The sequence below is a fragment of the Artibeus jamaicensis genome, unplaced genomic scaffold, assembly GCF_021234435.1.
Source record: "Artibeus jamaicensis isolate MK-2021 breed Jamaican fruit bat unplaced genomic scaffold, CSHL_Jam_final scaffold_660, whole genome shotgun sequence".
Classification (NCBI taxonomy): Eukaryota; Metazoa; Chordata; class Mammalia; order Chiroptera; family Phyllostomidae; genus Artibeus; species Artibeus jamaicensis.
In genome coordinates this window covers 7,328,112-7,345,351 of record NW_026522052.1, presented here as the reverse complement: position 1 = coordinate 7,345,351, position 17,240 = coordinate 7,328,112, and the positions used below count along the sequence as shown (strand labels likewise).

Here is a 17,240-nt window from a genome sequence, read left to right as displayed (position 1 = left end):
ACAACCAAATCTAAAAACAACCAAGTTTTAACAACAATAAACATAACCAAACTACACAGAAAATCAAATATGGAGTCCAGAAACAACGGACCACTCAGCTAAACCAGTGAGAGGGGCAAACCAGCAGCAGAGCCAGTCGGGCAAAAAAGAACCGGGTGGTGCACAGGCAGCCAGGGGTGCGGGATCCCAGGTGTGGGTTAGCTACGGGCGGAACCCAGGGAAGAGGCGCTGCTGGCTGTCTGCAGTGGTCGCACATTTGCACGCAGATAAACCAGTGAAGAGATGAGTGTTGAGACAGATCTCGCAGGCCCCAGTGACTGGCGCTGGGCGGCAGACTCACACATTTGCACTCAGATAAGCAGGCAGGGGCGAGCGGTGAGGTGGACTGGGCAAGCGGAGAGAACCGCCATTGCTCCCCCTCTGACCCCGCCCCCCACATACAGTGTCACAAACCTACGACCTGGGTGGCCCTGCCCTGGTGAACACCTATGGCGCCTCTCCTTGCACGTAACAGGCACGAACATATCAAAACATGGCTGAAGAACAACTCAGAACCCCAGAGCCCATAACTCTAAGCGATGAAGAAATAGCCAAACTTTCAGATGCACAGTTCAAAATACTGGTGATCAGGATGCTCACAGAACTGGTTGATTTTAGTCACAAATTAGAGGAACATATGAAGGCTAAACTAATTGAAATGAATGGAAATGCACAGGAAACCAATAGTAATGGAAAGGAAACTGGGACTCAAATCAAAGGAGTGGACCAGAAGGAGGGAAAAAATGACCAAACAGAAAAGGATGAAGAAACAAGAATTCAAAAAAATGAGGAGAGGCTTAGGAACCTTCAGGACATCTTTAAACGTTCCAACATCAGAATTATAGGGGTACCAGAAGGGGAAGAGAAAGAGCAAATGGAAAAGTTATTTGAACAAATAATAAAAGAGAATTTCCCCAATCTGGCAAAGGAAATAGACTTCCAGGAAATCCAGGAAGCTCAGAGAGTCCCAAAGAAGTTGGACCCAAAAAGGAACACACCAAGGCACATCATCATTACATTAGCCAAGATTAAAATGAAAGAGAGAATTCTAGAAGCAGCAAGAGATAAGGGGACAGTCACCTACAAAGGAGTGCCCATCAGACTGTCAGCTGATTTCTCAAAAGAGACATTACAGGCAAGAAGGGGCTGGAAAGAAGTATTCCAAGTCATGAAATCCAAAGACCTACAACCAAGATTGCTCTATCCAGCAAAGTTTTCATTTAGAATAGAAGGACAGATAAAGTGCTTCTCAGATAAGATCAAATTCAAGGAGTTCATCATCACCAAGCCCTTATTATATGAAATGTTAAAGGGACTTACCTAAGAAAAAGAAGATAAAAAAGATGAACAGTGAAAGGACAGCAAACTCACAGTTAATAAGAACCACACCTAAAACAAAAGCAAATTAAGAGGACAGCTAGATCAGGAGTGGAAACATAGAAATGAAGATCTCAAGGAGGGTTAGCAACAGGGGAGTGGGAGGAGGAGAAGGGGGGAGAAGGTACAGAAAATAGTAGCATAGACGGTAGGTAGAAAAGAGATAGGGGGAAGGGCAAGAATAGTATGAGAAATACAGAATCTAAAGAACTTGAGACATGTGTTCATGAACTAAAGGGGGTAGAATGGTGGGGGAAGGGTGTGCAGGGTGGAGGGGAAATAGAACAAATGTAATGGCATAATCAATGAAAAAAAGTTAAAAAAATAAGTTCTATGGAATGAAGTAAGAAAACTTTTATTGTCCAAGCATCGCTTCTTTGACACTTGTGCCCAAACACACTTACATAACAATCTGTGGTACTGGAAAACAAAACGGCTGACCTCGATCCTCTTGTGGAGAGCAAGAGAATGTGAGCTGCATGAAATTCTGCCAGTGTCCACCTGGCATTTCATTTATGACGTTAACACCCCGGATGCGTTTTAAGGACAACTTTCTGGGGTGAGAACATTTATGAACTGTTTAATTTGTTTCACCTGTGTACATGATAAACCATGGGAGGCTAATCAGTGGTTCTCGGGTTTTGCTCGTACTAACCTGAGGAACTTGATAAAATTCAGATTCCTGTTCCCATCCTCCAGGGCTTTGACTAGTGATCTCTAGCTTTACCCTGTGTCTCAGCTCCTTCTGATGCCTGTGGTCCCCACATAAAACCCGAGAGCCAGTGCACTAGACAAGGCATCCTTGGAGACTACCCGCATGTGGCACCAGTGCGGTGCCTTCCACCTGGGGAGGAAGGGCTTTCCCGCCCATCACCCCACCTTCCCGATGAAAGTCTACGGATAGACACTAAAGCTGATGCCCTTTAGTTTTAAAAAGAATTTAAAAAGCGAAGAGTATTTTTTGGCCAAAGTGCATTATATGATGAAACACCTCAGAAAGCAAAAGATTCAATACTCCTTAGGAGACAGAAAATAAAGAACAGATTTCAGAATTTAAAATGACTACAGTTAATATAATGTAACACTTCCTACTCCCAGAAGTTTAAGAAAAGAAACAGAGTCGTGGTATAATTTAAACTCGGGATGAACTAATCCTTCTGTTCACACAGCTGAATTATGGTTCAGGCTGAAACAACTCTCGGAGCAGAACTTGGCAAATGCTCATCAGTACCAGCTGCCACCTGACTCAGAGTTTACCTGTAGCACACAGTAGGCACCATTTCTGGACGAGTGCTCTGAGGAACACCCAGACCAGAATCATGTGTATAAAAACACAGTCTCATGGTATCTCACAACCACTTGGGGGATTACAGCATTTGGGGCATGAGGTCCTGGGATTTCATATTTTAACATGTTCCCCTGGTAATTCTTAATTACACTAAAGTTTGAGAATCTGGCCAAGGGGGAATGGAAAGAATTATTGTAATGGAAGTAAAAACATAACAGTAAGGCCCTGGCTGGTGTGGCTCAGTGGGTTGAGGGCTGGCCTGTGAACCAAAAGGTCACCAGTTTGATTCCCAGTCAGGGTACATGCCTGGGTTGTAAGCCAGATCCCAAGTTGGGGGTGCACAAGAGGTAACCACACATTGATGTTTCTCCCTCCCTCTTTCCCTTCCCCTCTCTTTAAAAATAAAAATAAATAAAATCTTAAAAAAATAAATCTTAAGATGAATAAAATCTTAAGAAAAATAAAAAATAAAATGAGAAAAAAGATAACAGTATATAGCACCCTTAGTATATTAGTAAATGCTTTTCCTTGGACCAAAATTATTTGCAAACTAAGACAACAATGCATTACCACTACCCAGCTGTTAGAACGGCTAAAGTCCAAAACAAAACCACAAACAAAACCTAAGAACTATCAAATCCTGGTGAGAAAGCAGGGAAGCATCAACATGGATGCTGGTAGAAATGCAAAATGGTACAACCGCTTTGAAAGACAGTTTGGTTTCTTATAAAGCTAAAAAAGCCTTCCCATATGACCCAGCAATGGTGCTCCTTGGTATTTACCTAAAAAAGCTGAAATAATATCCACACAAAACCCTGCACATGGGTGTTTACATTTATAGCAGTGTTACTCGTAAATGACAAAAACTAGAAGAAACCAAGATATTCTTTAGTAAGTGAATGGAAAAATAAACTCTGGCCCATCCATAACAATGATTAAACTGATTTAATTGGTAATTAGAAAGGGACCATCAAACCGTGGAAAGACAGGAAGGAACCTTAAATGCATAAGGTTGAATGCTGCTAAGTCTGAAAAGGCCACATGCTACAGGATTCCAACTACATGATGTTTTAGAAGAGGCGAAACTATGCGGACAGTAAATGATCAGTAGTTTCAGGGCTAGGAGGAGAGAGGGATAACTAACTGGAGCACGGGCATTTTTTAGGGCAGTGAATCTACCCTGTATGAAACTGTAATGATGGATACCTGTCATTATGCACTTGTTAAAACCTTAGAACTATATACATCACAAAGACGAACTTTCATGTAAATAATGGGCTACGGTTTCTAGAAATGTAGGAATACCGGTTCATTAACCATAACAAAAAGCAAGCTTCAAAATCATTTCAATTATTGTGGACTAGGATACAAAACTGATAATATTTTTATCCTTGTGATTCTGGCCCATGTGTTCCTCAGACGACTCCTAAACAAGGTGCTTACTCTGTGCTATAGGTAAACGCTGTGAATAAGCTGGCAGTTGATAAATGTCAGCATCTCGCCAATTCTATTCAATGAACTAGAACTCAATAAATTATATGTTAACAGTAGGAGAACCTGTATGTGTTGGGGGGATATTATATGAAATTCTGCTATCTACTCACTCTGTAAATCTATACTAAAATCTAAGGTCTGTTGTTTATTTTTTTTACATAATAATGAAATAAAACAAAATCACAATGCAGCAACTGCACAGCGTCAGTTCCCAGCAACACAAAGGAAAGGCTTCCATGGTGAAGCTGCACCTAGTCACACCCTGAGAGCAGGCCAGAGGGGAGACAATAAGCAAACCTGTGACCAAGACAAGAAAAAGGTGAGTCCATGTAAAGTGTTCAAACGCAGCAAGCGGAGCAGACCTGCAGGTGGACGCCTGGGCCAGCAAGCCTTCCACATCCTTGCTCCCATTCTCTCTGTCTTGAGAGTGCTCTGCTCTAAATGGTCTTGATCCCCAGGAGGACCACTGGCCAACCCAAGCCCTCATCTCCTCCTACACTGTTAGGTAAGACAGGTTTCCGGCCTCTGTGCCTCCTCTGTCCCGGTCGACTCACAAAGCCCAGATTACAGAGTCCACCTGTGTGACCAAAGCCAGTCAGGCTGGCTAACCAGTCAACACGGCTATACCATGTCTGGCTGGTCCCCCAGGTCATGTGGACATCCTCTCCTCAGAAGACATACAGACTCTGCACTCCCAAGTTACCTCCTCCAGGAAACTCTCCTAGACCTTACAGAGGAGCCTTCTGGGCTCCCACTTATCTGAGAGGCCTGCTCATCCCTTTGTCCTGCCCGGGGGCACAGTGCCCAATGCCCAGAGGGCCTTCTGCCATGAATGAAATGAAGGAGTGACCTAGACTGTGAGCTCAAGGTGGATCCTTCTCAGATACTGCCCAGCACTGCTGAGGACAGCAGGGGGCAGAGCACCCGTGGAGCAGACATTCCCAAGAGTGCTTTCTCTTGAGAGCTTCCTCAAGCTCTCAGCAGTCACAACCAAGGTCCCTAAACTCTGCCTGCCCTTGGCCCAGGCCGGCCTGGCTCAGGGAGGGCCCCGCCGCTGCTTATCAAGTCTGTGGGAGACAGTCCCTGAACAGTTGTCAAGCCAGCTCTAACATGACCCCAACCACCTAGCCATCCAGGACTGGGTGAAACCTATTCATATTGTGAAGCCCTAATCCCTAGTATCACAAAATGTACTCGAAGACAGGGCCTTTGAAGAGGCAATTAAAGTTAAATAAGGTCACAAAGTCATGCCTATTCTAATCTGACTGGTGTCTTTATCAGAAAAAAATTAGGACACAGGGACAAAGACTTTGAGAACGTGCACATAGAGAGAAAATCATGTGAGGACACAGTAAAAGGGTGGGCACCTACAAGCCACACGGAGAGGGTTCAGAAGAAACCAACCCTGGCAACACCTTGATCTTGCACTTCCAGCCTCCAGAACGCTAAGAAAATAATTTCTGTTAAGTCATACAATCCCTAGTATGTGGTTATGGCAGCCCCAGAAAACTAATATATCATCTAATAATCAAGTGAAGGAATGGATGAACCTTACAAACAGCAATACTCAGTAACAGAAAAAAATCTCACAAAAAAGATTATTATTCTTTACATTCTTAATTTCTATCATTCATCTACACCAAAACATATGAAATACAAGGAGCTCAGACATAATTTACATTAGAGAAATTTTAAAATCAACATATTACCCTTGTAAAAGGAGTCACATAAAAACATGTTCTTATATAAAGACCAAGTTTCTTTAATACCTTTAGCATGTTACCTGGCTTTTAAAAGTTCAAATGATAAATTACTCCTTGATGTAATATGAGGTCTATCCAGCAAGTATCCAGCCATGTACTAAGAAAAATAGAGGAATTTATTAAAGATACAAGACACATTGTATGTAGGACAATGACGCCTCAGTCCCCTTCATAGTAGGTACATTGAGACCTCACACAGTTCTCCCAATGGCCATCAGCTGCCCCATTGTATTTTCCTAAATCTCACTGATGGTCTGAAATCTCTTCCCTTTCAAAGGTGATTTTAGTTCTGGGAAAAGCCAGAAACTGCAAATCTGGGCTATAGGGGGACTGAGCCACCTGGGTAATTCCATGTTTCGCCAAAAAACTCTGCATGAGACATGATGCACGAGCAGGCATGTTGTTGTGATAAAGCTGCCAAGTTGCCCATAGCTGCAGCCTTCTGAGTCATCCAAATAGTTTCCACAGAGGAATGATGTTGATTCATTGCTCTACTCAGTCATTTTGAATGTGACAGCCACACAGCACACACGCTCACTCAAGGACATCTACTGCCCCCACTGACTAGTACAGTGAAGTCACCATTGTTCACCCATGCGCATTCCAGTCCACTCCCTTGGCTGCCAGATTACATCGATGTCGCGCAAACTGTTCGCATTGTGTTAACAATGACTGGACTGTTTCCGGACAGACCTCATACATCCAGGACACAAACAAGGTATACTAGGAACCTGAACTACTGGTTTTCTAGCAGTGTTCCTTGTACACACTCTACCGGGTCCCATTGGGGATGTGGCAGAAAGTCAAAGGGATGTCACCCAGGCAGGTTCCACAGGGCATGAGGTGGAGCCACCCTGACTAAACTAACCAGGCGGCTCCAGTGGTACATTCTCTCACACTGAGGTTAGATCTAAGTTCTGTCTGATTAAAACTTCCACTAGGTTTTGTTTTCATTATGATGACTAAGGGACTAAGCCATTATTTCAGTTATTTCAAACTTAAAAATCAGGATTTTCTAGGGATCTGGTCTGCAATTATCATATACAGCAGGTCCTGGAATAGCATCATTTCGTTCAACGTCCCTTCATTTCACTGTAAAATGGATGAGATGCCACAGGAACAGACTCTGTTCACATCAATTAGCCTATGGTATGACTAGCTTTGTTTCATGTGGCTTCTCTCACGGTCGCAGAACCTACTGATCGTATGAGGTGGGGCAGGGCCTACCGTACATGAAGTAAATTACCATTCTCTCCCTCTCTCAACAGAATACTTGAGGAGAGACAGGCATATGCTCACAATTTAAAAATATCCAAAAAAGGGCAGAGACCGTCACAAACAGCCAGAAGAGGAGTTTTTACCAGATACCATGTATTAGTCATCACATAAAAATGTAACACCTGGGAACAGTAATGTTTCCACCAGTAAACCCAAATGCTTTACAGTCCACAGCTGCTTAATCTTTGTAGCATTCCTTGCTGGCTGCAAAGAAAAGACATTCCATTCCGTAGGGCAGAAAACCGAGGTGGAGAACGTTGCTAATATGAGACCAAATGTAGAAATCATGCTGAGTGTTCTTCAGGGGAACGACTGAGCAGCCCTGCTTTGAGTCCCTGCTCCCTCACTTACTGGCTTGGCATCCTGACTTTTTTATCAACCTTCTCAAGCAACCCTCTCCATACAATGGAGCACAATAACTACCACGAAGTTTGGTGAAGATTAAAGAAAACGTGTAGAAAGGGCTTCGCAATACTTCCCACATAACCGATGCTTTAATTCGTGCCCTCCCATTCACACCTCCCTTGCACTAAACTGTAATAAGGTGCACTTGCATATGATATTGCTTAGGAACAGCGAGGAAGAGTGAATTGTGAGGGTTCTTTCCTTGAAGTACTAGATTTCTGTTTTAAATGAAATTTTGACACTGGCATTTAAGACCCGCTCCCGCTTTTACAGGTTCCCTACCAGTACAAATCACAGGCATATTCCAGTGTGATCTAAACAGATGCAGAAGTCTTTCCGAGACCAGTCAGGATGAAAAAGAGCATTTAAATAGAAAAAACCTTTTATCGGCAATTACAAGTCAATTCCTTAAGTTTAAAAATCCTGTTTTTATTTTAAATAATTTGTTTGGGCAATAAATTAATTTAATTAGCTATTTTATTCTTTTTTAAAAATACTTTGTTTAGGCAATAAACTAATTTGTGTGACTCTAAAAGAATTAGAAGACTAAACCTGTATCTAGCACAGACTCAATATTTAATATTTGTGTGCTACCTGAAAGAAGGGACAATCTGCCGATATTTTTATAGTTACAGAACTGAAATACTGAGGACTAGGAGGATTATAAGTGGAGCTTTCTAATGAAGAAGAAACTATAATCCAAAGAAAGTGACTTGTCTAAAATTATAATGAAGGTAACAATACCTAGATCAAAATATAACTCTAGTTTTAAAGCCAAATATATTTTTGATTATCTTTGAAACCCTAAAGTTCACATCTCATTTCCATGAACTTGGAGAATTGATCCTTTAACAGAAAAAAGATATCTCCAGTCTTCTATTTACTCTTATATTTAATCAAAGGTAACAATTATTCACAGCAACTAACAGAGCACAAAATAAATAATTTGTGGAGTAATATGGGTATAGTTTTTCTGGTCTTAATCATCAAATTGAATTGCTATCAACATTTTATAATAGATAAAAAGGCACCAAATTAAATTTGTAAAATAAAAAAATTATATAAATGTTAAAACCAACATTTATTGAGTGAAAAATATGCATCAAGCTTGACGTAAGTACTTTAAATGCTTTATCCTTACAGATTTGATCTTTACAATAACCTTATAAGGTAAAGAAAAGTCCTATAATTCCCACTTTACCAATTAAAATACTGGAGCACAGAGATGTTAAATAACGTGCTCAAGATAACACAGGACTGAAATCCAGGAAAGCTGGCACGGGAGCCCATGTTCTTAATTGCTGTATGATTATTTTTTAATATAATACATTTTATAAAAGCCTAATAATTAGTTTTTATTTACTATGTAAAGGTCAATGTTTATAATAGTTATTAATATTTTCAATTACATAGCATATTTGATTTATGTAGAACTTCGGGAACATTTTATAAATAGACCACAAAAAATGCAGGTTATATACTAAGAATACAATTAAGGCATTTTTAGATACTCTTTTAGTAATAGTTTCAAAAGGTTAAAGAAAACTATCTATACTATGAAAATTAGTGTTAGTGAACCTAAATGTATCATTATCATGCCTAAAATTATCTAGCCACGTATAGGAAAAGAAATGAGATTGCTTTAGGTTCTGCAACAAACACACTAACATTAACAATTATAAGTGTGTTTTAAAGGAAAAAACTGATCAAACTGACTTAAATCTGGAAAGAAAATACATGTGAACCATGATGTAAAACCAGCATCAGAGGCAATGCGGAGTCGCAGCCTGATCATCTCAGAGTGACTGAAGGCCCGCGGTTCTGCTCTCACCTCGGCGGTATCATCATTTAGAAAAGGAGAGGTTAAAAATAACCACAGTAGGAAGAGAACAAAGTCCAAGTCTAACATCAGCTACATGTATGTTTCTGTCGCTGCAGAGGGAGTTTCTGATGATCGAGTCCAGTGCCAGTGCATGCTGTAAGTGTGCACACTGAAGTGTGACTGAAGAATCAAGAAACGCCATCCCGAAACACTCCTGCACCGACCGGATTCTCCATTGCCTACCTGAAATCCGTGCTTGCCTCTCCACCATGTGCTTAACACTTTGGGGGGCATGTCAATAACAGAAACAATGTCGCCCACCTAGGAGAAAAAATTTAAGTGAAATGTTTTTAGTCAAATTTTAAATCAATTGTTTTATCTGGCATTTAATCTGACTGTAACCAAAAGGTAAAGGGTAATTAATTACTCTCAGGGTGATTGTCTCTGAAAAACATAAGGCTTCTTTCTGGAAAGAATTTCATCATCTTAATCATTTGTTAAGGAGAGGGCCACAGAAAGCGAAGCAGCCCAGAGGCTGTGGTCCAGTCTAACGTGAGAGGAACTTCGGAAAGCCAGACTTACAGCATAAGACTTCTGAAGGCTGGCATCACCCATCGTCAATATTCCTGTTAAAGTACTGTCACTGCTGTTACTAAAGTGACCAGATTCACTTACAAAGACGGATATGAATGCTCATCCTTACAGCAGCAGCAGCAGCTTCTATTACTACCACAGTTAGTGAGTGCCTACCACGTGCAGGGAGCCATGCTGAGCAATGGACATGATCTTATTTAATCACCTAAGGAAGGCCTAATACATCTATGGTTACTGGGTTATCCTTAGTAAGTGTAAAATTCAATGACAGCTACACTTCTTTCAAGAGATGGTACAATAACTTATTACTTCCTTCACTCTAAAAAAAAAACTAGTTGAGTTTATGTAAGTTTTTACAAAATTGTAAGTGTAAAATCACAGTAATATTTTCTGATAACGTTGAATGGAAGTTACATTCTTTGATCAAAGTAAGTGATGAGCTCTGTGACACAACACAGTGCTTCAGAGCAACATCACTCCAGTGTACGCAGTGTGGCTGTAAGAAGTTTTCTTTCACATTCACGACTAACGTGTCAGGTCAGGAAAGAGTCGCCTTCACAAAGCCACACTTGCCAACGGATTTGGCATCTTCCAAAATCTGCATTCCTTTGGGCACAGAAGCCAAAAACTGAGTGTCAGAGCAGTTAAAAAAAAAAAGACTGACACCTGGCCTTCCAGAAGCTGACAGAGACAAACAGGAGAAAAATTAGGGTGGAATGTACTAAAGTGATTTGTCAGTGATAGGCCATGAATCGTTCTGAATGACATTCGATCCACACTGGTTTTGTTTTGTTTTTGGGGGGGGGGGGGGGGGGCCGCGGGTTGTATTTGCATGGAGTAGGGAAAGGAGATCAAGAATTACATCCTTGAAGAAATGAGAGACACTGAAGTTGAAATTTTCAAAGATGAGTCCTGTCATTTAAGTAAAAATAGATGGCATGCCAAGCTAAAAGATAATGGGGTATGAAAAAACCCAGTGCTTTGATTAAAAAATGATTAAAACATTGAGGGTGAGGCTAGAAAAGCAGCAGGGACTGAGCTAACACAGAGCAGCAACTTCAGGCACTTACCTCCAAGGTCAGCTCGTCAGGGGCCCGGGCAGTGTACCTCTTGATGACGTGGGCGGCGCCAACGGCAGGAGTGTTAATGGATGATTCTTCATGTACTAGAAGGTGATTCCCCTTATTATCAATCTATAACAAAAAAACACAGTATGAGGGGGTGAAAGACATGAGGCTTGCAAAAGTTCTTTGACATCAATTTGATTTAGGGCAACTGTAACCAAAAGAATTTTCTTTAAAACCATATTATCATCTATTGAATATTTAATGTATGCCATTCATTGTGCTGTACATATAACATATGACCTAATTTATTCCCTATAACTCTAAAAGATACTGATCATTATCATTATTTGAAAATGAAGATGCTAAAGCTAAAACGCGGTTATACCATTTTCGACAGATTAAATAATGTCTCCAAGGTCACAGAGACAATAATAAAGGAGCAAAGACCTCAGTGCAAGTTGGCTTCGGTCAGTTCTACAGTCTTTCTACTTTCCATCCTGCTTTCTGACTCCCAATGAGAAAAGAATAATATAACTCTGCATACACAAATTACAGAAAAATACCTAACATATTTACTGGATATGGTATCATCTAAGACTTATTCCTTTTTTCTATTCTGTTTATTCTGTTGTTTAGACTCTACACACAAGTGATTCAGACAATATTTGTATTTCTCTGCCTGACACTGCACATGCCACACTACTTTCTATGTTCACCCATGTTGTCACAGATGGTAAGATTTCATTCTCTTTTATGGCTCAGTGATACCCCATTGTATATATGTGCCATTTCTTCTTTATCCATTCGACTAACAATGGATAATTAGGTTGCTTCCATATCTTGGCTATTGTAAATAATGCTGCAAAGAACATAAGGGTGCATATAACTTTTCTAACTAGTATTTTCAGGTTCTTCAGATAAATACCCAGAAATGGAATTGCTGGGTCATATAGAAGTTCTATTCTTAATTTTCCAAGGAAACTTTTATTTTCCATAGTGGCTGTTCCAATTTACAATCCCACCAAAAATGCACAAGGGGTTCCCTTTTCTCAACATCCTTGCCTGTATTTGTTTCTTGATTTATTGACAACAGTCATTTTTCACAGCTACGAGGTGATATCTCATCATGGTTTTAATCTGCATTTCCCTAATGAATAAGAATATTGAGCACCTTTTCAAATGTCTACTGACCATCTGTATAGCTTTAGAGAAACGTCTATTCTGGTCTTCCGCCTGCTTTTAATTGGAGCATATTTTTTGGTGTAAACTTGTATAATTCCTGATATATTTTGGATATAATACATTGTATGGTTGTCAAATAAGGTTTCCCACTCATTAGGCTCTTTTCACTTTCTTGATGCTTTCCTTCGCTGTGCAAATACTTTTTAGTTTGATGTAGATCCATTTGTTTATTTTACTATTGTCTCCCTCTCCCAAGAAAACATACTTCCAAAAATACTGCTAAGAGTAATGGCAAAATTTTCCTGCCTAAGTTTTCTTCTATGAGTTTTATGGTTTCAGGCCTTGCACTTCAGTCTTTAATTGATTCTGAGTTTATTCTACTGGTGTAAGAAAGTTGTCTAGTTTCATTTTTTTTTCATGTTATCTACCAAGTTCTCCCAGTATCACTTATTGAAGAGACTGCCTTTACCCCACTGTATTTTCTTGCTTTCTTTGTCATGGGTTAGTTGACCACATAGACATGGGTTTATTTCTAGGATCTCTATTTTATTCCATTGATCTATGTGTCTATATTTACACCAGCAAAAATGCTGTTTTGATTACTGTAGGCTTGTAGTATTGTTTGATGTCAGGAAGTGTAATACCTCCAACTTTGCTATTTTTTCTGGTTCCATATAAATTTTAGGCTTATTTGTTCTAATTCCGTGAAAAATGCCATTGGTATTTTGATAGGGACTGCACTGAATCTACAGGTTGCTTTGAGTAGTGTGGACATTTTAACAATGTTAATTATTCCTATCCATGAACACGGTATATGCTTCCATTTATCTGTATCTTCTTGAATTTCTTTCTACTATGTCTTAAAGTTTTCAGAGTATAAGTCTTTTATTCCTCCTTGGTTAATTTATTCATATTTTTCTCTATTTGATGCTATTGTAAATATAATTGCTTTCTTACTTTCTCTGACAATCCATTATTTGTGTATTATAATGTAACCAATTTCAGTATATTAGTTTTGTATCTTGCGACTTTACTGAATTCATTCTAGCTTCTTGATGGAATCTTTAGGGTTCTACGTATATGGTAACATGTCTTATGCAAATAAGGACAGTTTTACTTCTTCCCTTACCATTTGGAATGTCTTTATTTCTTTATTATGTCTAATTGCCATGGTTAGTATATCCAATACTATGATGAATACAAGTGGCGAAAGTGGACATCCTTGCCTTGTTCCTAATTTCAAAGAAAAGCTCCAGCTTTTCACTACTGAGTATGATGCTGGCTGTAGGTTTGTCACATGTGGCCTTTCTGTAGGCTGAGGTGTGCTTGTTCCCTCTACTCCACTTTACACCATACAGAAGAGTTTTTATCACAAATGGATGTGGGATTTGGTCAAAGGCTTCGTCTGTATCTACTAAAATGATCACATGATTTTCATCCTTCATTTTGTTTATGTGGTGTATCATGCTAATTATTTTGCAGAGACTGAGCCAACCTTGTATCCCAGGAACACATCCCCCTTGGTCATGGCATATGAATGTCTTAGATATTGCTGAATTTGTTTGCTAATATTTTGTTGAGGATTTTTGCATATACGTCCATCAGGGATATTGGCCTCTAATTTTCTTTTTTTGTAGTGTCTTTGATTTTGATAACAGGATAATGCTAACCTCATAAAATTAGTTTAGGAGTCTTCCCTCCTACTCAATATTTTGGAATAGCTTGAAAGGACAAATGTTAATTTCTCTTTGAATGTTTGGTAAAATTCCTCTGTCAAGCCATCTGGTCTGATACTTCTTTGCTGGCAGTTTTTTTATTATTGATTCAATTTCATTAGTAGTTATCAGTTGGTTCAGGTTTTCTGTTTCCTCGTGATTTGGTCTTGGATAACTGTATGTTTCTAGGAATTTTTCCATTTCTTCCAGGCTGTCCAATCTGTTGGTACATAACTGCTCGTAATATTTTCTTATAATTCTTTGTATTTTTGTGGTCTCAGCTGTCACTTTTTCTTCACTATGTCTTTATTTATCTAAGCCCTCTCTCTTTTATTCTTGATGCATTCTCGTTTTCCAACACTTTACTTCCTGTGTACATTTTATGATGTGAACTGGGTCTCTTGTAGGCAGCACATATGCAGGTCATGTATGTTCTGCATTCAGCCACCCCATGTCTTTTTATTGGAGCATTCAGTTCATTTACATTAACAGTAATTATTGATAGATATTGTTTGGTCATTTTTATTAACTGTTTCCTGATTGTTTTTGTAGTTTTCTCTTCCTTTCTTATTCTCCTGCTATCTTCTCTTCTATGTTGATAATATTCTATAGTGTTATATTTTATTCTCTTGTCATTCTCTTTTATTCTTGTATATCTTTTATAGATTTGTGGTTTGAGGTTGCCATGTGCTTCACATAAACCAAGCTGTGCTTGCAGCAGTCTGTTTTTATCAATTTTTATGTGTGTATTTATTTTTTTAGAGAAAGAAGAAGGGAGGGAAAAAGAGAAGGAGAGAAACACCCATGTGAAAAACATCGATTGGTTGCCTCTCATACGCGCCCCAACTAAGGACTGAACCCACAACCCAGGCATGTGCCCTGACCAGGAATCTAATTGGTGACCTTTTGCTATGGGGGACAATGCCCAACCAACTGAGCCATACCAGTCAGGAAGCTGATGGTAGCTTAAATTCAAACACATTCATCAATCACTACAATTTTTAGGTTCGTCCCTTCCACATTTACATTTTTGTCATTGTTTTTTACTTGCTTTGTGTGTGTGTTTGTATGAATCCCTTAATTTGTTGTCACAATGACACATGATCTTTCTGCTTTTGCTTTTTAACCTGTGTACTAACTACTATTATAGTTGGTTGACCCACTATTTCTACTAAGTGTTTACCTCAGTGAGAATATTTTCTTTCTGATATTTTCTTATCCCTATTTTTATCTTTTCTACTTAAAGAAGACTCTTTTGACATTTGTTGTAAAATGGTTTTGTGGTAATGAACTTTTAGCTTTTTCTTTTTTGGGAAACTCTATCTCCTCTTTTATTCTAAATGATAGCCTTGCTGGGCAGAGCAGTCTTGGTTGTACAGGTTTTTGCTTTTCATCACTTTGAATATTTCTTGCCAATCCCTTCTGGCCTTCAAGGTTTCTATTGAGAAATCAGCTGACACAGTCTTATGGGAGCTCCCATGTAGGTAACTGCTTCTCTCTTTCTACTTCTAAGATTCTCTCCTTGTCTTTAACCTTTGGCATTTTAATTATGATATCTTAGTGTGGGCCTCTTTGGGTTCATCTTGTTTGGGTTTCTTTGTGCTTCCTGGACTTGTATGTTTATTTCCTTTACCAGGTTGGAGAAGTTTTCCGTCATTATTTCTTCGAATAGGTTTTGAATCCCTTGCTCAGTCTCTTCACCTTCTGGTAGTCCTATTGCACAAATGTTGGTATGCTCGATGTTGTTTCAGAGACCTTTTAAACTATCCTCATTTTTTGAAATTCTTTTTCTCTTTGCTGTTACAATCGGGTGTTTTCTGCTACCTTGTCTTTCAAATCACTGATTCAGTCCTCCGCTTCATCTAATCTGCTCTTGATTTCTTCTAATGTAGTCTTTATTTCAGTTTTTTTTATTTTTCATTTCTGACTACTTCTCTTTTACAGTTTTATCTCACTTTCTGCATTTTTAATCTCTTTTGTTGAAGTCCTCAATGAGTCCATCTCTTCTCCCCCTGCCTTCATTGAGCATCCTAATAACCAGTGTTCTGAACTCTGTATCTGGCAAATTGCTTGTCTCATTTCCTTTCGTTCTTTTTCTGAAGTTTTGTCCTGTTCTTTTATTTGAGACATTTTTTTTTCCGGCCTCCTCATTTTGGCTGACTCCCTGTGTTTGTCTGAAAGTATTAGGTAGATCTGCTATGTCTCCTAGACTTCACAGTGGCTTTATATAGAAGGTGTCCTGTGGTTCCCCATGATGCAGCCTCTCTAGTCACACAAGCCAAGTGCTCTAGGGATGTTCCCTGTGTGTACCCTCCTGTAGTATTTAACTTCAATTGCTGTTCAAAAACCAGTGGGTGGGGCTGACCCTCAAGATCACTGCCTTTGGGGGCTAGCTGTAAGGACAGTGAATCAGCTGTGCAGGAGCTGACTCCACAGAAAGGGAGAGACTTTTGCAGGGTTTGGGTGCCCGCTGAGTCCATCCTTCATGTATGTCATCTGTGGAGATGGGTGGTGGTACTCTCGTGTGGTCTGAAGCTGGCTGCCAGGTGTGTTCTTTCTGGACCTCTTAGGAGGAGCACTGGTGCAGAACAAGGCCAGCCATCATTTGCACTGTGCTTGGAAGCCTCTTGGTAGAAGGTGCAAAGTGATCTGTGGTAGGTTGCCACCTGTGTTGAGCTTGGAGGTATTTGGGAAAGGCTACACTTCATTACTTGTGTAATGAAGTTGGCTGGCATGTGTGCTGAACTTGTGATCCTCTGGTGGGCACTACAGCATGAGCTGAGACCGGCCGCCACTTGTACTGAGCTGCTTAACTAAAGCTAGTTTCTGGTATAAAACTGACTGCCACTTATGCCAAGCATGGAGCCACCTGATGGAAGTTACAATGTAAATTGAGACCTGTCGCTGCTTGTGCTGGCTTTGAGGACGCTCAGAAATAACTACCAAGCATGCAGCAGCTTGTTTAGGGTTTAGAGAAGTTTGAGATATTTTAGGAAAGTCTATAGCAGGAACTCAGGCAGACCACGTGTGTAAAGGAGCCACTTGAGGTGGGCAGGCAAGATGAATGGATGGGGTCTCAGGGACTCACTAAGAGAGGGTGAACAGAGTTAGCCAGATTAGTAGAGAGCTCAGATTTGGTGCTCTCCTTCCCTGGGCTAGCTGGGTGGAAGCAGAGCTCAACAAGGTAACAACAATGTCTGCTAGCACTTCTGCCCC

General features: G+C 39.9%; 1 protein-coding gene across 3 annotated transcripts in view; it reads right to left on the bottom strand.

The window, feature by feature from the left end:
* Window positions 1–17,240, bottom strand: part of ARHGAP32 (Rho GTPase activating protein 32) — a 275,104-nt gene that overhangs the window by 86,556 nt on the left and 171,308 nt on the right. For all 3 annotated transcript variants that reach the window (XM_037134236.2, XM_053659422.1, XM_037134235.2), the window contains 2 exons: window positions 11,131–11,253; window positions 9,710–9,787 (listed from right to left, as the gene is read on the bottom strand). In XM_037134236.2, coding sequence (XP_036990131.2) covers window positions 9,710–9,787; window positions 11,131–11,253 — 201 coding nt within the window. The remainder of the gene's footprint in view (window positions 1–9,709; window positions 9,788–11,130; window positions 11,254–17,240) is intronic.